The sequence below is a fragment of the Cajanus cajan genome, chromosome 3 (genome assembly GCF_000230855.2).
Source record: "Cajanus cajan strain Asha chromosome 3, NIPB_CcT2T_4, whole genome shotgun sequence".
Lineage (NCBI taxonomy): Eukaryota > Viridiplantae > Streptophyta > Magnoliopsida > Fabales > Fabaceae > Cajanus > Cajanus cajan.
In genome coordinates, this window is record NC_138519.1 from 23,859,393 (window position 1) to 23,881,130 (window position 21,738).

Consider the following 21,738-nt stretch of genomic DNA (forward strand, 5'->3'; position numbering starts at 1 on the left):
CGATGAATATTGAAAGTCAAATGTGAGTATTCATAAAATCCTGTAACCTATAGTTATTAGATGGATCCTTGATGGGTAGGAGCATCATAACTCTTTATGAATGGACATGATTTTGAATCATTGTAACTTTACATAAAAGGGTATGGTTTGAACAATCGTTGCTCAACATGAAATGGTAGGTCTCCTGCCTACTATCTCCATAAATATATGTCTTATGACATATAATACAAATGATAAAACTTGTACAAAATTCTATCAAACTTGAGATTGAAGTAGAGAAAAATTATATTCTATAACAAATATCTACAAAAACTACACACGTAAGTTAAAGAGATAAGTCATTTTAATTACCATCCTATTTAATTTATGATATTATAGTGCATGCAGTTATTATCCTTATGTATTCATGATGAGTAACAATGTGATGGTATATGTCAATTTCTTATACTTTGTTCTTGTCTTGGCTAAAAGGGCAGGTTCAATTTGGATCTTACTGCTGCAAGCTATTGGCTAAATGTTAGGTATTCTTGCATAGTTTTTTTTTTTTTTTTGTTACAAATGTGTTGCATAGGTTTTTTTTTTTTTTTGTCTTGGCTAAAAGGGCAGGTTCAATTTCTTATACTTTATTCTGTTTCTTCCAGTTTTTGTGTGTTAGTAATTGTACTTGAATTTTGAAATGGGCCACTTTGTACTTACTTTACGCATTTCTATTTAATTAAATCTTTGGCTTTTCCAAAAAAGAAAATCCTAGGATACCTCTAATACATGTATAAAAAAATAGTTTTCTTATAATTGTTGATATACTTACTAATAAGTTATCTATATATATATATAAATAAAAGTATCTGTCTTAATCTCAAAATAGAATAAGATATTAAGTAAAATGAGGGAAATAATTATAATAAAAACATAAAAGTGTTCGAATTTTATTTTAGTTCGATGCGTTTTCCTTATTCTAATGTATCCCTCGTAATGCAATAGGAAAGACAAAACCTCCGTCTTTCTTAAATAAAAACAAATTCTCAATTAAATTAATATATAGAAGAGGTATGCAAAATGATAAAAACACTAATAGTTGGTACAATTCAAAAGTTTCAAATTTGAGAAAAAAGAAATAAGAATACATCACAATCACAAACAATTATTTTTTAGATTTGTCCTTTTGATAATTTAAAATATTAGAGTATATGATAAAGAAAAAGAAAAGTCAACTTCTTGATTGTAAGGACTTTAACAGTCACACACTAGAAATTTTAAGGCACATATCTAATCATGTTTTCAATAATTAAGTGTATAATTTAAATTAATTAATGATATATATATATATATATATATATTATATATTTATATGAAATGTGATCTTCTTGACATGTTTTCTTTACATGCTAATTTTATATATATATATATATATATATATATAAATAAATATTAATAATTAATTATTATGTTAGTAGAGAGATTCGAATTCACTCTCTCCTTATCCTTATGCTCTAGTCCTATATGTCTCTCTCCAAATAACCATACCACCTTATAACTCTCACATGTTAATCTATCATATTAATTGAATATCATTAATTCTTATCTACAAATTAAAATTTTTTAATATATGTCATATATATAAATATTAGTTGTTTCATATTACATATAATGGGATATTATTAATTCTTATGTATAAGTTAATTTTTAATATATGTCATGCAAATATATTAGTTAATGTTATGAACATGCAGTGGTCTTTACATAAATGATTTGTTTTTTTAAGAGACTGAAGAAAAGCTGCATACAAGGGATGAAATATAAAATAATATACATTGATGTATATTTTATATATAATGGATATGGTCCTGCTCACAACTACGAGTTGCATAATTGAACCTTATTACAACATAAATACAAACTTATTGTATATTACACCAAACGTGGATAAAACATATATAAGATAAGGCCACATACGACATTTTTATTCAAATACGTTTATCGATAATAATTATAACAATGCTTAATTAAGTTGCATGGTTTGGGCCGAAAGGGACTCTAACAGGTTGAATAAACGGTCTTCCTCTTTTCATAGATTTCCTTTTCAGACGCAACTTCCTCTCTTGATATAATTTCTCAGCAAGCCTTCAACCACACAGAATAGAATAGTAGTATTATGTTAGCCTCACCAATAATTAATATAAGATCACTGACATATAATTTAAATAAAATAAAATTCTAGAGACACGCATGCACGTACCTGTCAAGAGCCTCGGCATTTGTTAGGTCTAATTCATATGGGATGAAAGTATTCACATTCATTCTCTTAACCTTTTGTTGCAACAGTTCATTTCCTTTCTTCTCAAGATTATCGAGGTTTTCTTTTGTTACATTATCCATGGAATCCAAGGATGGATCCAAGTTATACTCCTGCCATGACATTGCATGTATATATTATTATAAAAATCATTATATATTAATTTGGATAATATATATATTTATGACAAAGTTTAATTTATTCAAATATGTATACCTCAATTCGAAGGTAGTTTTGGAGAGGGATGAGGCCTGGGAAGACTGTGGAAAGGTAGTAAAGGGTCATGTCTGTGGCAGACCTACCAATAATATCTTGCATAGCACCACTCAGTAACCAATTTCGTTCCTTCCACTTAGCAGCCACGTCAGCATCGTATTTCTCAGTATCAACTTTTTGTTCTCCAGTTCCCAAAGACAGTAACACGATTTCCTTATGCTCATCGTGCTTTATCACTTCACTCACAGCAACCACAGCCTAAAATTAAATTAAATTTAACATTATATTTCGTCAAACTTTTCATATAGTACACGTCCACAATATATCATTACTTGGAAGGAAACAAAATAAATATAAGAACTTACTCTTACACAAAATAAATTTTAGAAGTAATTATTTCACTGAATTTAAGTTAAATAAAAAGTGGTTAATAAATAGTTTTAATTTACCGGATTACCAGCAGCCCCTCCACCATCAATCATATTGAACTCAACATCGTCATTCCAAAACTTGTAGGGTGGTAGAAAAGTGGGTGCAGCCGAAGTCCCGATGCTTATATCTGATAGTTTGGCATTTAAGTAAGTTTCTGTCTCCAGCTGCAATCATAGCACGAACCAACTCAGTTTCCAAAAATAACCTTAGTATTGTTTTCCATCAAAACTTGGTTTCAGTATGTTTGAATATAATTTTAGAAGTATTTTTATAACTTTTATATTAAAAATCTTTTTTACTTTTAAAAGAAAAGCTCTCAAAAATACTTCTAGTAACTTGTATCCCTCCAAACTCTAAATATAAGAATATAAACATATATAGTTTTGAAACAAATTAACTAAACATATTAACCTGATAACTTGAGAATATGACTGGCTTGAGTTGCTTGAGGTCAAAAGTTGGTATTACCACCTTCGTCAATGTCTCATTCAATCGTGTTTCTTTCAGTAGCACACGAGTCACATTGTACAAGAACGAGGCATCATACTTGGGACCGTCCCCAGGACTGCATTTTGTTACATCACATGATTCCAATTCCAATCATTTCGTCAAATTATAAGAATTTTATTACTATGATGTTCTAGCATGTCACAGATAAAATTATATACCGTGATTTGTTAAATATACGAGGGCCATTTTGCTTATAGAATTCTACGATTTGCCAAGGAGCAAAAAGAGGAGGATGAGTTGGGTCTGATGTGTTTGGGGTTGTTAACATAGCAGTAATGATTCCACCAGTGCTAGTACCTGCTATCACGTCAAAATAATGTGCTAAGGATGCTGTAGGGTCCTTAATCTGCATGCAGTTCAAAGTAAACAAAGTTATATAAAACTTCCGTATAAATATATTAGAGTTAATCATCTATACACTGCCGGTGTAAAGTTTTTTATACTGACAACCAATCATATCTTTTAAAGTTGCTTATTTTATTATTATTTCATTAAATAAATAAGTGACATGGTACTATTAAAAGATATAATTGATTATCAGTGTAAAAAAGTTTTACACTAGTAGTGTATAAGTGATTAACTTAATATATTAAACGATCTATACATACAAGGCAATATTTCAAAATGAAGGTGAAAATTTCAATTACAGTAGTAAAAGATTTTGACTCATATATAACAATGATTTTATCCGCCTCAGAACCTATATATAGACAGAACTCGCATATGACATGATAGATGCTTCTTTTGGAGATACTAATTAAAGAAATAGCATAAAATTATTAATTAAATACCTTTCAGTTGTAACAGACTATTATTTAATCATATATATCATTCAACATCGTTGACTCCAATAATATATACAATTAATGTTTTAAGCTTTATCACCTTCTGCAGATGCACCAAACACTACACACATATAGTGTTGTCTATAAATAAATTATTTACTGAATTATAATTAAAAAACACACACACACACAAAGAGATCATGGACCTTAAGAGCGTTATCCAAGTACTCAAGAACTGTTGCTGGAATAATCCCCTTGATACCACCACCATCAATGCTAAGAATGCTTATTTTGTCTCCATAGTTTGGTGGAGGTAGTTTCTGGGTACTGAATCCAGCAATCAGTTGACCACAAAACACCAAAACAAACAAAAGGAAATGAGCCATTAATTGGACTAAAAGCTTTAGAATATCAAGACAGTATAGAAGTTTTAGAGAATGAACACCTTATTGTGAATTGTGCACAAATATGAAGGTATTTATAGAGTTTTTTTTTTCCGATGATACATGCTAGTGCCAAGATTAAACAATTCATTGCCGCAAATAATTTTATGATGATAATGTTCATTGCTTAAATAATATGCACAACTTACATATGTTGTTTGAACGATTCAAATGTTTCATAAAGAATGGTAATTAAATACGTTTTTAGTTTCTGAATTTTTATTAATTTTATTTTTAGTCTATGAATACATTATATTTAGTTTGTCTTTAAAATTTGTTTGCATGAACAAAATATTTTAACACCAGAGATCAAAATGTTAATGTAAGAAAATGTTCAAGGACTAAAAGTAAAAATCTACACACTACAACAAAATTTTCATATAGTGACATACACCCTATAGTGACACTATATATATCATTAAAAATTACTTTTACTCACACAATAACTACATTATATGTTGGTATATTATTAAAAAGTGTGAGTATAAACTATAGTGACATAAAAAATATGTTGTTAAATTTCATTGAAAATCAACATTAAAATTGTGTGTAACTATATATCAAATAGACATATACGTACATATATTATACTTATAGTGACAAAAGTCTAGGGATTAAAATTAGTAAAGAAATTGAGTAAGCACTAAGACCAAAAAATTAACAAAACTTTAGGAGCTAAAATCATATTTAATTCTAAAATAAAATCAAGTTCATCTTCTTGTATCTTGGTGGAAGAATGTGCAAAACATTTATTCTTGCCCTTTTAAAATATACATTGTGTTTTAGGAAAGATAAAAATAACTTTTTTAATACTAGAAAAAAAGCATTTAACGATTGATATTTTTAGATGAAGAGTATAAGATAATGTTTACACAAAACTCGGCTTCACCAATAATTGCACGTTTTTCTCCTTCCACCTTAGCTCTATTCCATGTCCAAGAATGCACCGTCATCAGTTCGATTATTTTTTCAAAATATTTTCGTCACAACTTGTGCTAAGGGGGGCTGTATCATTTTTAAAATAATGCTTTTGCTTATATTAATTTTTAATAGTATAAGATAAATTCATTACACAATTCATATATATTAATTTACATATATGTATGAGATATTCAGAACTATACAGGGCAATGCAAATGGGATAAGAGTTATAAACATTTTAACAAGAATATGTTAGTGGAACCCACACCTTCCTTATCACTCCAACTTTAATAATTATATATGTTAGTTGAGTTCTCATATGTATTCAGATGGATTACTATTTTGATTGCGGTTTTATACAGTGTAAACTTTTACTAAGATCTGTTATAAAGGAATCTCATGCATTGGTAGAAGGATTGAAATATGATGCATAAGGGATGAAGGAATAAATAGTTGTGGAAGGTGATTGTAAAAGGATATGAGAAAAAAAAATGTAGACACCAATAGTAAAACAACTTTAATATGGACATTAGTAGCAAAACAACTTTACACTGTATTTAGTCACAAAACACCCTTACAATGAGTTTCTTAGTTTTTATAAATTAATTTAAACTAAAAATAATTTATACTAATAGTATTGGTTGATAATGTGAATTTTTTTAAAATCCCAATGATGAGCTTTAAATCATCTTCATTTGGTCGTCCACTTTTAGTAAGAGATTAAGGATAATACTCGTTGGATGATAGATAAGGTTGTGACGATAATTTTTGGACTAATGTGTGGTGTATGGAGATGTCTATTGTAGACGAATTGCATGTCATTATTGCTTAACAACATCTTTTTTGATCAATTGCTAATTGTTTCATTACTAGAATTTCTCTTATTACATGTGATTTTTCATGTGAATTTTATATAAGAACTCGTAGCAAACACTGTTGCTATGACCTTTTCTGCGAAATTTTATCTTCAGGTAATATATTCATGAATAATATGTTTTTACGAATTTTTAAATTCACAAGAAATTTTCCTGCGAGATTTCTTGCGAAAAAAATTCGCAGGTAAGTTTCCTGCGAAAAAACTTGTAGGAAATTTTACTACGAATTTTTTCGCAAGAAATTCTACAAAAAAAAAATTTCTTATAAAAAAAATCAAAGAAAGTACTATAAATTTTATTAACAATTCTTCAACGCATTAGGAAATTTGCTTCTACGCCTCCAACATGTGATACATAACTTTTTAAACTTTTAGATTATAGATTATAAGTCTACCACTCAACCACACAAATCAACTTGTAAGGTAAGTATTGTCCCAACTTATATACTATTTAATTATTTTATTTCCAATCGATACGGGACTTGAAGATTTCTTTAAATATTTATTAGATCATAGTTTAGAAAATGATTAATTCATTATATTGAACAACCAAATTATATTATTATAAATTATTTTAACTCTTAAAATATTCAGTATTCTGAAAAACATTAGTTTTTTATTAAATAATTCTATTTTAAAAACTATCATTAAATTAAAATTCATCTTCATCAATTTATACATTTAATTAAAATAAATATTTAATTTATTAATATTTTATATTGAAAAAATTTATTAAATATTTATAAATAAATTAGTAAAATAATATTTTATTAAATAAATATTTTTAATTTTAAAATTTTATAAATTATCATTAAATTAAAACTCATTATTATTAATTTATCATATTCATAAAATTTTATATATTTAATTTAATTAAAAAAAAATTAAAATTAAAATTAATTATAACGATATATTTATAAATAATTTCGTAAAATAATATTTTTTTAATTAAAAATCTTTTATTTCTTAAACTTATAAATTTTAAAAGTTTTTTTATTTTTCCTGCGGATTAAAATTGGCAGGAAAATCAGCAGGAAAAGTTACTTGCAAAATTTTTCTATGATTTAGTAAATATTACGTGCGAATTTATTTTTACAAGAAAATCCACAAGAAACAAAATAAAATTCTTTCAACATTTTTTGAAAATTTTTACCATGGAAAAAAATTTCTATGATCATTAAAATTGTAGCAAAATTTGCAAAAATTTCTTGTAGATTATTTTTCATAAAAATTTTTATAAGAAATATTTGTAAATTATTTTTCTCAAATAAATTCATAAAAAATCTTTGCGAAATTATTATTGGAAGAAAATTCGCAAAAAAAATTCTGTGAATATTATTTTGTAGAAAAATTTGCAGGAAAAAGATACTTTTCTAGTAGTATTTTGTGCAGGACTCTACTTGGTGTACTCCTGAGTTTTAACTTCTGAATACCATTAGAGAACACTGTGCTACAATTTCCTTTACCATTACATTCACTAGTTTATATTTTCAAGTTTCACAGATGCTTCCTAGTTTAGGATGTATACTATTATTTTCACATATTTATTAACTTATTATGTTCACAAGTATGTATTGCATGTATTTAAAAAAATTTCAATTATATATATGGTTGACATATAACATAGGAAATATAGACATTTTAGTTCATTGATGACTTATTAATTGAAAAAAAAATGTATATGAATTTTTTTGTATTGTTTGATTTGTAGGTTTTGTTTTGGGATACTTCAAAAATAGATCAGTTATTTTTTTAAAATAGTTTTAAGATCAGTTATAAAATAACCAATCTTAAAAGATGGTCTTTTAAGATCGGTTATTTTATAACCGAACTTAAAAGTCTTTACTTTTGAGATCGATTATTTTATAACCGATCTTAAAAATCTTCACTTTTGAGATCGATTATTTTATAACCAATCTTAAAAATTGGACTTTTAAGATCAACTTTTAAAATTGGTCAAACAACAAGTTTTAAAAGTAAAAAACAATTGATTTTAAAAGTCTTTTTCTACTAGTGAAGCCTCTCTGAGCTCAACAATAGGTATTCTTTTATACAAGCCTCTCCAGACTCAATCCCTTACAAATAAACTTAACAAGAATTACAATGATAGCTTCATCTCTTCTATACTATTAAACTTAAGCACAAACAGACTACAAAGAACTACTTACAAGAATTTCAATTAAAATTTCCTTTGTAGTGCTTCAGCTTTGTAAGGTTAGTAAGCTTCTCAATGATGATTTTTCTATTTACAACATTTCTCTCTTTTTAATTTAAAAATCTCTACTCTTTTTTGTTTGAAGGCTTGACCCTTATATAGTAGTTCTTGAGAGGATAACCATTATAGCAATGTTTGATTTAAACGTTCAAATTTCTTCACAAGTTGCTTCGTCTATCTTCCTTACTGATCCTAGAGATTACCAATGGTGCATTAAATACTTATAAGTGAAGCATATATCTCTTATCTGATCTAGGAAGCTAATTATCATCATTTCTTTCTATTTTGAGTGTAGTAAAGTAGTGCTAGCATAGAGCAGTTGGGGCTAGCATAGAGCAGTTGGGGCTAGCATAAAATAGTCTTTGCAATGTCTTTTCCACAAATAAAGGATTTTCTCTTTCTTTCCTGACGCCATGATTTGACATTTCCTTTTAAGGAAGCTTTTCATTTGATCTATTAAGGAATAAAGATTTAGTGTTTCTTAAAGACTATTATGCTATTCTAACGAGAAATAAATGTGGTATTAATCCAGATGATGCACTTTGCTTCGTACACTTCATCTTATAGACGAAATATGACATTTGCTTAGTCCAAAATAGTCTCTTGAGACAATTTGTTTGTTATCATAAAAACTCATAATTACTTATTCTAGATTTTCTTTTGATTATACATACTCCATTTTTTATTTTAAAATTTTCCACTTTTTGATGATGACAAACATATATGTTCGTAAAAGGCATTTTCATAAAATCATTCTATTGAGAAAAATTAAGACTATAACGTTTTGTTTAGACTTCTTTAGATAGAAGATGTCTTAAGACATTTGCACAACTAGTAAGCAGTCTTTTAATAGAAATTATGATTACCAAATTGATTTGAGTAGACATTGATATTAAAAAGAAATTTTTTGCTTTGTCTATTTCCAAAAAAAACACTTTTAAGCGTAAAAGACAAACGCAAAAGATGGATTATGATATCCTACATGCATAGGGGACTCCCTCTAAAAAAAACATGGAACTAGCTTAGACAAATGATGATAATCATATATAACCAATATAAGCAATGAAATTGTCAAAGTTATTCAACCAATAAACAGAGCATAAGCATGTAAGGCAGAAATAAAGTCAGACACTACTACAACATACATTTTTTACATTGGTCCTGTGAAGCCATCTACATCGGTTCTGAAACCGATGTAGAATAGAGCGACATAAAAAATATATAGATTTCTACATCGGTTTTCAGAACCGATATAGATTAGGAATCCCTGTTCTGCTTCTTGCACGCCTCAAGCGCCTCCTCGACTCTCCTCAGCAACGCTCTAAGAGGCTCGTTGGACTCCCAAGTCGCCATCACGAGGCCGTGGAAGACCTCCACGCGGAGCAAGTCTTGCTTGAGGATTTCCTCGAACAGGTTCCGTGCCTGAGCGTGTTCACCTTCAATAGCAGGCACTCGTACTCCTCCTCGTACTCTTGGTTGGAAAACTTAAGCAGATTTTTCTGTCTAATGTTTTTTTTCCAGCAAAATTGATTTTCAATGTAAGAGTTTAAGTAAACTAGTTTTCCGTCTAGAAAACATTATCGTCTAGTAAAGTAATTTTTAACAAGGTCAAGTATGTATTCGTCCAAAGCTTTGTTGAAAAACGAAATAGAACAAGAGCAAAGTAAGTAATACTGAAAAGTGAGGAGAATGCACGGACAGTTATATTGGTTCACTCAATTTGAGCTACGTCCAGTTTCCTTCCGCAGAAGGGTTCCACTAATCACAAAGGATTACAAGTATTCTCAGCCACTTCTGGCTCGTCGACTAGACGCTAGTATTCTTAACAACTTCTGGTTCGCCAAGTACTTGTGACCACTCCTGGCCCGTTGGCTTCACTTACCAACGCTAGTATTCTTAACCACTTCTGGTTCACAAGTGTTCTTTCTACCAGCCTCTTCAGGCTTTACAAAAGTTGTAGGTATGGAGTGTGTGTATAACTCTCACAGAGAGGATAGGGTAGTTTCTACACTCACTAAGGTGCGTAACCTTAGTTTTTCAGAGATAAGTGTCTGAGTGTTTGGTTACTCTCGTAGAGAAGATGAACTATTGGCAACACTCACTAAGATAAGCTATCTTAGTTTTTACACAGATATTCAGAAAATAGTTGATTCTTATTGAGATATGTATTACACGCTTTCTTTTTGCTTCTCTGTTCTATATCTCCTTCTTCTTGGTCTTGATACTTATATACTTTTGATAAATCTTCCCATTGTTTGAATTTTTATTTGTCCTTTGGAGCGTAGCTTTTTGACGTTGGAGATGGAGGCTTCGATCATGTTCATGCAGATCTTCTCATTTAATGCATTTGATCTTACATTGAATGTTTGCTTGTATTCGTGGAGTCTCTCTATGTAGTTGATTTCTTTGATTTCTAACTTCAATCATCATCTAAATATATTTGTACTTTCCTCATCAGTTTAGCTGCTACAGTGCTGTCTTTTTCTGAAAAATAGATGTCCATTGTCTGACGCACTCAGCTTTGACTTGTGAATGCATGTTTGCCCATTTTTTTTATTCACATTGATGTCCTCTTGTGTTTCTTGTCTAATTTCTTTCAATGTGATTAGTGGACTTCAGACGTGCTTCAATATTCTTGACATCGTCTGGTTACAAGATACTACGTCTGATCTTGACTACCCTTTTGGTCTAAGTATAGAAGTGATAACTTCGTCTTCTAGTTTATATTATTTATTTCTGATGGTCACTTTATGTCGATGTCTTGGTTCTTTCTGATTGACACTTTATGTCGGTGTCTTGGCCAATTTTGCGTCTGATGCCTCAAGTTTCTGCTAATAGACTTTGTATCTTGATTTTAGCCTGAATCAACCTTAGTCTTAATGTTGGCCTTTCTATTGTCTAATGTTTTGTCAAGCCAGATTATGCTTGAACATATTCCACTATTTGGAATTTTTGTTATCCAACTAAAACACTAATGCACATGTTAGTAATAACAATAGGTATTATATTTGTCATATTCAAAAAATTGGTGGGATTGTGGATGCGCTTCGTCTAATTTTACAATCTCCCCCTTTTTGATGATGAAAAATAAAATCTATCAAGTTCATACATGTTTATACACATCAGGCATTTTGTATCAGACATAGAGCAAATATCATGAGGTATCATGAGGTTCCTCCCCCTAAGTTAATGCTCTCCCCCTTACTTGATGATTGGTTTAGTTTGATAGAATTTGTATTCTTTCTCTTCCCCTTTGTAATCAGCAAAAAGAAATAGAGGGTGAAAATGACATTCTAGTGACCATCTATCAATTCCATTCCTAGTCTATCTCTTAGCCAAACATATTTATCTTTTTGAAGGGGTTTGGTGAAGTTATCAGCAAGTTGTTCTTCAGTCTTAACATAAATCAGTTTAAATGTTCCCTTTTGCACATGATCTCTAATGAAGTGATGTTTAATCTCTATATGCTTAGTCCTATAATTCAGAATAGGATTTTTGGAAATGTTAATAGCAGCAGTGTTCACTAGTGGAAAATTAGCATATTATGTCACCTCTTTTACGTCAGAAATACTTAAATCCAACGTAAAAAAAATGCGGTGGCATTTTTGTAATTTTTGCAAACTTTTTTACGTCGGACCTGGTAGGGTCCGACATAAAAAAGGACGCAAATTTGAATAAGAGAGCGCGAGGCACACCGCGCGCATTCACTCTTCCTCACTTTTCATTTTTTTCTCTCTAAACCCTCTCCCTCTCCTTTGTTACTGAATCATTTTTTTTTCTTTTGCAAAGGGATGAACCCTTTGTTACTCATTTGCACATTGTTGCTGCTCCTCAAGTATGAATCAAGGTTTCCTTAACACTTTTCTACTTCGCATTGCTACTCTGGCTATCTGTTTTATTTGATTTTTTGGTTGTTCTATTTGTATAGGTAGTGGGCGTTTTCTTTTAAGTTGTTATATGAAGCTGAATGGCTTGTTCTAGAAGCAGAACGGCCTGTTTTGCTGGCATTTTTATGTTTTTATTTTTATTTTTTTTCCTACTTTTTTACGTCGGATGTCGTAATGTCCGACGTAAATTTTCGTCGGTTTTGCGAATCCGACATAAAATTTACGTCTCCCGCTTCTACGTCGGTATGTTTTCTGACGTAAAAAGCTGAAAATGTCCGACGTAGTACACCTCTTTTGTACTAGTGGTTATCACAAAGTACAAGAATACTACTTTCATAAATGTCGTAGTCTTCTAGTTGATGTTTGATCCATAGTAGCTGTGTGAGACATTGGCCTGCGACAACATACACAGCTTCACAAGTGGATAGGGAAATCATGCTTTGCCTCCGGCTAGTCCATGAAACTAAGCAGTGACCAAGAAAATGACATCCTCCATTTGTGCCCTTTTTCTCCCATTTGTCTCCTGCATAATCTGCATCACAATATCCTAGAAGAGAAAAGTTCTGGCTTCTATAGAAGCCGATGCCTAGGTTAGGTGTTCCCTACAGATATCTTAAAATTCTTTGAACTGCTTGCAATTGTACCTCCTTAGGTCGTACTTGGAATCTAGCACAAACGCAGACGTTGAACATGATGTCGGGTCTCGAAGCTGTTAGGTACAAGAGAGAACCAACCATTCCTCGGTACATTGTGCTATCAACATCTGGTGATTCTTCGTCTAGACCAAGAGTTGTTGAAGGATGCATTGGTGCCTTCATTGGTTTCGCATCATCCATCTTAAACTTTTGTAGCAGTTCTTTTGTGTATTTTGTTTGATGAATTTTAACACCTTCGTCTGACCAGACGATTTGAAATCCTAAGAAGAACTTCAGTTCTCCCATCATGCTCATCTCAAATTCATCCTGCATTAGCTTGGAAAATTCTAGGCAAAGATTTTCATTAGTGGCACCAAAAATTATGTCATCAACATAGATTTGGACTATTATGAAATCATCCTTGATTATTTTTCTAAATAGGGTGTTGTCAATCTTGCCTCTTATAAAGTTATTATCTATTAGAAAGGAGCTTAGTTTTTCATACCATGGACGTGATGCTTGTTTTAATCCATATAAAGCTTTATTTAGTTTGAAAACATAAGATGATAGTAATTCGTTTTCAAAACCAGGAGGTTGACATACATAAACTTCTTCTGAAATTGTTCTGTTTAAAAATGCACTCTTAACATCCATCTAATATAATTTCATACCAGTACATGCAGCAAAAGCAAGTAAAATTCGAATGGCTTCTATTCGAGTAACAGGTTCAAAAGTTTCAGTAAAGTCTATACCTTCTCGTTGAGAGTACCCTTTCGCGACTAACCTTGCTTTGTTTCTTACCACGTTTCCAGATTCGTCCAATTTTTTTTTGTATACCCATTTTTTTCCTATGATTGTCCTGTCCTTAGGCACTGGAACAAGTTTCCAAACATCATTCTTCTGGAATTGACTCAATTCCTCTTGCATGGCCTGAACCCAGCTTTTGTCTAATAATGCTTCGTCCGTGGTTCTTAGCTCTATTTGAGATAGTAGAGCAATTTGTGCTTGCATTCTTAACAAACTTCTAGTTCTTACTACATCCATTGCCTCTCTAATGATTTGCTCTCGCAGATGATGAGCCTTCATCTGCCAGTTGCGATTGACTGACTCTCTATCCTCTCTTTCATCTTGTTGAGTTGTTGTTTCTTTAGACTTAGGCTCTTTCGACTTATCATTGTTTACCTGCATATTCTCAAAGAAATTGCCTAGCTCTGATATTTCTTTATCAGGCCTGTTGATGGAAGGAACTTGAAGAAGATTGATGTTCATCCAAGTCCAATCCATCCAAGACCTTTTCACTCTTTAGGAGACTCGTTGTGATGCTTGAAGACACCTTGAAGAAACTCCAATGGTGAAGGAAGCAATGAAGGAGGTTTGGCCACTTCAAGAAGCTTCAAGAAGCTTGAGTAACCAAGTTCAAAGGTTGAAGAACCTTTGAGGGAGAACCTATAGAGAGAGTTCTCTACGGTTTGTTTTGGGACTCTTGATTGAGAGAGAATTTCTGAATTCTTTTCCCATAAAATGTCAAAAGTGAGCTACAATGAAGGAGTTACAAATATATAGGGAGAGGTAGCTTGGAGAGGAAGCTAACCTTAACCATGGTTCACTAGGAACCATGGTAGGGTTTGCTTGACCGTCCAAGGTTTAGAAACTTGGAGAACAAGCTTCTCACTTAGCTTTCTTGGTAAGAAAGCTAAGGAGAAGCTTGTGCTTCAAGCTTCTAAGCTTGAAGAGAGTGAATACTGAATCCGGCCATAGGAGGAAGACATAGGCTAGGCGGCCCAAGCTCATTTTGCTCACTTGATTTATTTTAGAAATATTTGATTTGGTTTAGTTAGGTTCATCCAATGATGATGAGACCTATCTAAATCAAATCTATGAAAAATTAGGAGCAAAATGAGTCTAATATGTAAAATTTTTCCTAGGCCCAATTTTGGCCCAATTACTAGTCACACCCTCAAGCATTGCTAAATACCACCCCTTTTCTCCTACTGAAAAAATAGAAAATGAATGTATCAACAAAGGAGGTTAAATGGAGTTAAACTCTCCAATTAACTGATAAGTGCTCAAATTGCATATTTTTATGCTTAATTTGGCACTTATTTTGGATGAGATATAAGTAATTTTGGTTATGTTTGACCCTCCAAATAGATGAACTAAGATTAATCTAAGGAGTTACAAGAGTGTAGTTTCTTTGGCTAAAAATATTTCCTTTTTGTGTAGGTTTTGATGAAATTGGAAATCCAAGGCTATAGCCCCAAAACCAGAGCTGCAGCCATGAAGCATGAACCAAAAAGAAGTGTTCCAGAGAGTTGGAGCTGCAGCCCCCATTCCAGAGCTGCAGCCTTGGAGCTTTGTGCGTATATAGACCAATTCCAGAGAGTTGGAGCTGCAGCCCCCATTCCAGAGCTGCAGCCTTGGAGCTTTGTGCGTATATAGACCAATTCCAGAGAGTTGGAGCTGCAGCCCCCATTCCAGAGCTGCAGCCTTGAAGCCTTGTGCGTATGGAAACACTTCCAGAGCTACAGCCCCCATTCCAGAGCTGCAGCCTTGGGTTAAAAATCCCAACTTTTCCTTGGACAGAACATATGTGGGGCCTAAAATTAAGGAGAAAAATAGTGGGGGACAAAAATTAAGGAAAGAAACAAGAAGCACATGAGCACTAAATTAAAAAGAAAGACAAGGGGCCTTAAATTAAGGAGAAACAAACAAGGAAAAAGGGAAAAATAATTAGTGGTTTTCCACTAATTGAACCACTAATGAAGGCTACAGCTGGACATCCACTAGGCTACAGCTAGAGACCAATTGGAGGGGGCAAGTGTTCTTTTTAGTAACACACAGATTGGGGGGCTGAGGATACACACGAAGGAGGGAACCCAAATTCTCTGGTTTTTCACTTCCAACTTTGTACTCTCTTATGGAATTTGCTGCAGAATTTGTAATGGCCATGAGTGGCTAATTTCATTGAGGATTGGTTGGATGTAACTACTAACTCTTCTCCTTCTTAAATATATGCATTTTAATCTCATTATTTGTGTATGATTCTTTACTTAATGCTTATATCGGCTTGATCACCCGTTGTATGAATTTTTGGTTTTTGAATCCAGTTGGAAAACGTTTTTGAAAACCCGAACTGAATCTTGCACCTAATCAATTCTTGTTCTAGGGATAGACTTGATTTGGTTAGTCACATTGTTCAAGTTCTTGTTCTTAATGCGAAGTGTTGAACTCAAAACATAGAGGAATCATGTTTTGAGCTTAATGACTTTAGGATTCAACCTTGAGGAATCTTGTTGGATTACTTAATGAACGTGGAAATAATGGAATTAGAATAGCATTTATTTTAAGAAGATCTATGAGTTAGCAAGTGCTTCCGAACCAATCCTTGTTTCTTAATCATTGTCCTTATTACATTTGTTTTATTGTGTTGTTTTAATCTATTTTCACTCATCTGCAATTTGAACATCATTTTCTTTTAAATCATTAGAGTAAGAATTACTAATCACTCAAATCCCTGAGGACGATCTTTAAATACTACTTCGAAACTTGGTTCACTTGCCAAGTGATAGGTTTGCGAAAAAACCCCATCAAGTTTCTGGCGCCGTTGCCGGGGATTTTGGTGCTATTTAGTAATTTTTAATCTTGTGATTTAGTAATTTTGTAAATTATTTTGTGAATACTTTGAATAGAGATATTTGTCTTGCTGTATTTTTTTTTTTTTTTTGGATTCACCTTCCTGTGCAGATTTCTTAAAATTGTATGAGAGGAAAAACTCCAGCTGAAGAATTGCATTTTGACCCTGAAATTGAAAGAACAGCAAGGAGGAATAATAGCAGAACAAGAAGGCTGAGACAGTTAGAGAGAATCCTAGAACAACAGCAAGATTTTCTAAATTCTTCTACTTCATCAAATCAACCAATGGCTGAAGACGGAACAGGAAATAATAATGGTGGAAATGGACCAACTAGGCCTCCCAGAAGGACCCTAGGTGATTATGCACAACAACATGGTCCTAGACATTTCTCTAGTATTGCAGCTCCAAACACTTCTAGAGCCATGGAGATGAAACCTGCTTTCCTTACTTTGGTTAGCTCACAACAATTTGCTGGCCTTGATCATGAAGACCCATACTCACACCTATCAAATTTCTATGAGTTATGTGGAACTATGGGAATTCCTAAGGCTGATGAGGAAGCTGTATATTTGAGGTTGTTTCCATTTTCTTTGACAGGAAAAGCTAAAGTTTGGTTACAATCTCACCCAAATCAAAGTTTGACAAGCTGGGGTGATGTGGAAAATAAGTTTGTGAACCGATTCTATCCTTCATCCAAGTATATTAAGGCCAAGTCAGAAATCACTACTTTCAGGCAAGGTGCAGATGAACCATTCTGTGAAGCCTGGGAGAGATTTAAGTCATTGCTCAGAAAATGTCCTAACCATGGGTTTGAAGATATAGCTCAACTTAATTTCTTTGTCAATGGAATCAAACCTGAGGTGAAGATGTTATTGGATGCAGCAGCTGGTGGCACCATGATGACTGTGAGTCCAGAAGAGGCCACTCAAATTATAGAGTCTTTGGCATCTTCTGATCAACAAGCAGAGCATGGAAGACATCAATCTCATAGAAGAGGAGTTCTTGATCTTAACACTAATGATGCAATCCTTGCTCAGAATAAGCTGCTATCTCAACAAATTGAAGCATTGACTAAGCAGATGGCCAAGATTCCACAACAGCTTCATGCTATTGCTTCTTTTTCAACCCAACAAAATCCTTCTTTAAAGTGTGATTTTTGTGGTGGAGATCATCCCAATGCTCACTGCTCTGAAATTCCAAATGAAGAAGAGGTCAACTATGTGGGGAACCAACAACAAGGAGGTAATTTTAATTCCCGTAATTATAGCACTAACAATTATATGCAGGGAAATCAAGGTTGGAGAAGCAACAATAACAACCAAGGTTATGGATGGAGGAATGAAGCTGGACCATCCAATAGGCCACCACCACAACAACAACAACAACACCAGCCTGCTTATCCTTCTATGCATGAAAGAACCAGCAAATTGGAGGATACTCTGAACCAGTTTATGCAGGTGTCTATGAATAACCAGAAAAATACTGAAGCTTCCATCAAAAATTTGGAGGTACAGGTGGGTCAGCTAGCTAAACAATTGGCTGACATGTCTGGAGGACCATTTTCAGCCAATACCATGACCAACCCCAAGGAGTATTGCCAAGCTATAACAACAAGAAGTGGGAAGGTAGTTGGTGAAGATGTTGGAGTGAGTGAGAACAATGAGGATGCTGAGAATGAGGGAGAAAATAATGAATTGAAGGAGGTTGAGGAAGAGATTGAGAAGAATGAGGAAGAAAACAATAAGAGTGAGATTATAAATAGTGAAAAACAAAAAGAGAAAAATGGAGTTGAGAAGGAGAAAAAGAAAAAGAAGGGAAAGGAGGTAATTTCCACTGTTCCTATTCAAAACTTACCTTACTCTCATGCTCCTTCCAAGAAAGAAAAAGAAAGACAGTTCTTGAGATTTCTGGATATCATAAAAAAGCTCCAGATTAATATTCCTTTCACTGAAGCCATGGAGCAAATGCCCACATATGCTAGGTTCATGAAGGAATTGTTAACTAAGAAAAGGAGAATGCTTGAAGAAGAGACTGTGGAGCTTGAAGCAGGATGCAGTGCCATTATACAGAAGTCTCTACCTCAGAAGTCCAGAGATCCAGGCAGTTTCACTCTCCCTGTATCAATTGGTAATCTGTCAGTGGGTAAGGCACTCTTAGATCTTGGAGCTAGTATTAATTTGATGCCTTTATCCTTGTTGAAAAAGATAGGAGAAGTGGAAGTGAGACCTACAAGAATGACCTTGCAGTTGGCAGACAGATCCATCAAGATTCCACATGGTATAGCGGAAGATATGATTGTAAAGGTTGACAAGTTCATGTTCCCAGTTGATTTTGTAGTGATGGACATGGAAGAAGATGTGGAGGTTCCATTGATTCTGGGCAGACCCTTTATGAAGACAGCTCGAGTTCTCATTGACATGGATGAAGGAAAGCTGAAAGTGAGGGTCCAAGATGAGGAAGTGAGTTTCAATGTATTTGAAACAACAAAGTTTCCAAAAGGTCACAAAGATTGCTTCAGAATTGATGCATTAAATGATATGTACTTAGAAACTCAAAATGATTTCAAGAGCTCATCGCCACTAGAGAAGGCTTTGCTTATCTCTAATGAAGAATTGGAAAAAGTCATTGGTAAAGCTTGTCATCTACAATTGGAATTGGAACATAAAGCATTTTGGGCTTTGAAGGCCTTGAATTATGATTTGAAGGCAGCAAGAGAGAAAAGAAAGCTTCAATTGCATGAATGGGAAGAAAGAAGATTGAAAGCTTATGAGTCTTTTAAGTCTTACAAGCACAAAGCCAAGATATACCATGCCAAGAAGATTCTGAACAGGAACTTCCAACCTGGCCAACAAGTATTATTGTTCAATTCCAGGTTGAAACTTTTCCATGGGAAGCTCAACTCTAAGTGGTCAGGTCTTTTCTCAAATAAATCTGTCAAATCATGTAGAGCCATTGAACTTGAAGATCCTGGCTCTAGAAGGACTTGGCTAGTTAATGGTCAGAGGCTCAAGCATTATTTGGGTGGTGGGGTGGAGAGATTCACTACCAGCACACATTTGAAGGAGCCATGAACAAACAGGATTGTCAAGCTAAAGACATTAAATTAGCACGTTCTTATTTTGATTTCTATTTTTAGATTCCCAATTTAGTTTGAATAGTAAGTAATTAAGAGTTTTTGTTCATAGAATTGCTTGATATCAGTATGAATGTTGCTTGATGATTTGCATGTTTGTGTTTTGCTAATTTCATATCTTGGTTACTACTTGTTGTGTTATTTAGGCTTCATGAGTAAATGATATGGTAGTATCAATGCATGTTTGAATGTATGATATTCATGTGTCATTGCATATCTTATATTTTGTGTGTCATGTTAGTTGCACTTGGTTAATTGTGTGATTGTTTGTGTTAATTAGGAGTTCATTATAGCTGTTAAAAATGTGGGAGTGTAGGAACAAGTTTTAGAGAGGTTGAGAGCTATGAAAGAGTGAAAAAGGAAGTAAAAATATGAAGTTTTAAGTCTCAGGGCTGCAGCCCTCATCCAAAGCTGCAGCGGATTTAGCAGAAAAACTGAAATTTTTTTTTTCTGATATGAGGGCTCAAGCCCCGGATCCAAGGCTCAAGCCTTAATTTTCTGTTTCACATCCAGGGGTCCAGAGCTGCAGCCCTCATTCACGGCTGCAGCGGTAACTCTCTGCCAAGCTCCACATGAGAGCAAAAAAAAAAAAAAAAAAAAAAAAAAAAAAAAAAAAAAAAAAAAAAAAAAAAAACGCAGCTGCAGCTCTGATTTCCAAGCCCAAGCTCAATATCTCTGCCACCATTGTAGCTGCAGCTCCAAAAACCGTGGCTGCAGCCCCAGGTTCAAATGCCCAAAATTTTTAAGTGATTTTAAGACCCATTTTCCACTTCCAAGCTACGAATACACTTCTCTTCACTCTCTTTTCATGTTCTCAACCTCTAAACCCTTCCACACTCTCTTATACTCCCACTCTCTTCTCATGAGTCTCTCTTGTTGGTAGGAGATTAATGAAATATTTCATAGTTCTCTTCTCCTTCAAATCACACTAAAAAGGTAAATTTTTTCATAGATTTTTCTCCTCTAGTTACATGCGATTCTTTCAAATTTCTTCTTCCTCTTGAAGCACAATGTGATTTTTAAATTGTAATTTCTCAAAAGAACTCTTGAATTGTTGAAGTGAATGAAACACTTTGTTTGCTTAAAAAAATGCTTATTTAAGTTGCATGCAAAGTGTTTGTGGAAATGTTTGCAAGAACACAATGTGAAATTCAACTCCATGTTAATTTTTGGCACATTAATCTTTGCTTTTTGACGTGCATATCATCCACATGGTTAATTGTGCTTAAAATAAACTGAAACAAGAAGTCTCTATCCATGGCCTACTTTAGAAACCCTTGTTGACCAAATTTTATGGCCTAGGGACAGTCCTATATACTTAGGAGGGGGTGGAGTGCAACAGTCAGGAGTTCATAGTGCACAACCTGCTGCTGAGCATGGACAGGAAGAGGAAGTTGAGAGAGATGAAGAAGCAGAGGAAGAAGAGGAAGGAGAAGAAGAGGAATCCGAGTCAGAGGATTTCTGAGATAGACTATGGAGAAGAGTTCATTTTAATTTTCTGCAATTTTAAATTTTAGTATTTAAATACTATGGTTTATTGTTAACTTGTTGCGTTTAAAAAATCTGTTGTTTTGTGTTAGTTATGGTTTTATGTGTTGGATGTTATACTTGTGCATGTTGTTGTTTTGACTTTTATTGCATAAATGTGTTGTTTTGAATAATCACTGACAGTTGAAACACTCAGTTCTTTTTGAAAGACAAGTCAAGTTGTTTCAAATCAGCAAGAAGAAAACTTTCATCTTTAAATTCACCGAAAAAAA

The 21,738-nt window shown here is 33.0% G+C and overlaps 1 protein-coding gene and 1 non-coding gene across 2 annotated transcripts; both read right to left on the bottom strand.

Moving 5' to 3' along the window:
• Window positions 1-1,790: 1,790 nt before the first annotated feature.
• On the bottom strand, window positions 1,791-4,690 carry LOC145956526 (patatin-like protein 1). The gene is made up of 7 exons (XM_083072122.1): window positions 4,443-4,690; window positions 3,610-3,797; window positions 3,353-3,506; window positions 2,959-3,105; window positions 2,510-2,767; window positions 2,237-2,406; window positions 1,791-2,121 (listed from the first exon to the last, which is right to left on the bottom strand). Exons 1-7 carry the CDS (start codon window positions 4,620-4,622, stop codon window positions 2,004-2,006), a joined length of 1,215 nt encoding a protein of 404 aa, XP_082928248.1. The 5' UTR covers window positions 4,623-4,690; the 3' UTR covers window positions 1,791-2,003.
• Window positions 4,691-17,550: 12,860 nt separating this feature from the next.
• LOC145956638 (small nucleolar RNA R71) lies at window positions 17,551-17,656 on the bottom strand. The gene has a single exon (XR_014432877.1). It is a non-coding gene; the product is annotated as a small nucleolar RNA R71 (small nucleolar RNA).
• Between the last annotated feature and the right edge of the window lie 4,082 nt (window positions 17,657-21,738).

Bases quoted from the DNA above. Each gene is read 5' to 3' on its own strand.
- LOC145956526 (XM_083072122.1), bottom strand. From the start codon at position 4,622: ATGGCTCATTTCCTTTTGTTTGTTTTGGTGTTTTGTGGTCAACTGATT. The intron at 3,507-3,609 runs GTATATAATTTT...AACAAAATGCAG, and splicing joins CGTATATTTAACAAATCACG to TCCTGGGGACGGTCCCAAGT. The intron at 2,122-2,236 runs GTACGTGCATGC...GTGTGGTTGAAG, and splicing joins AATGCCGAGGCTCTTGACAG to GCTTGCTGAGAAATTATATC.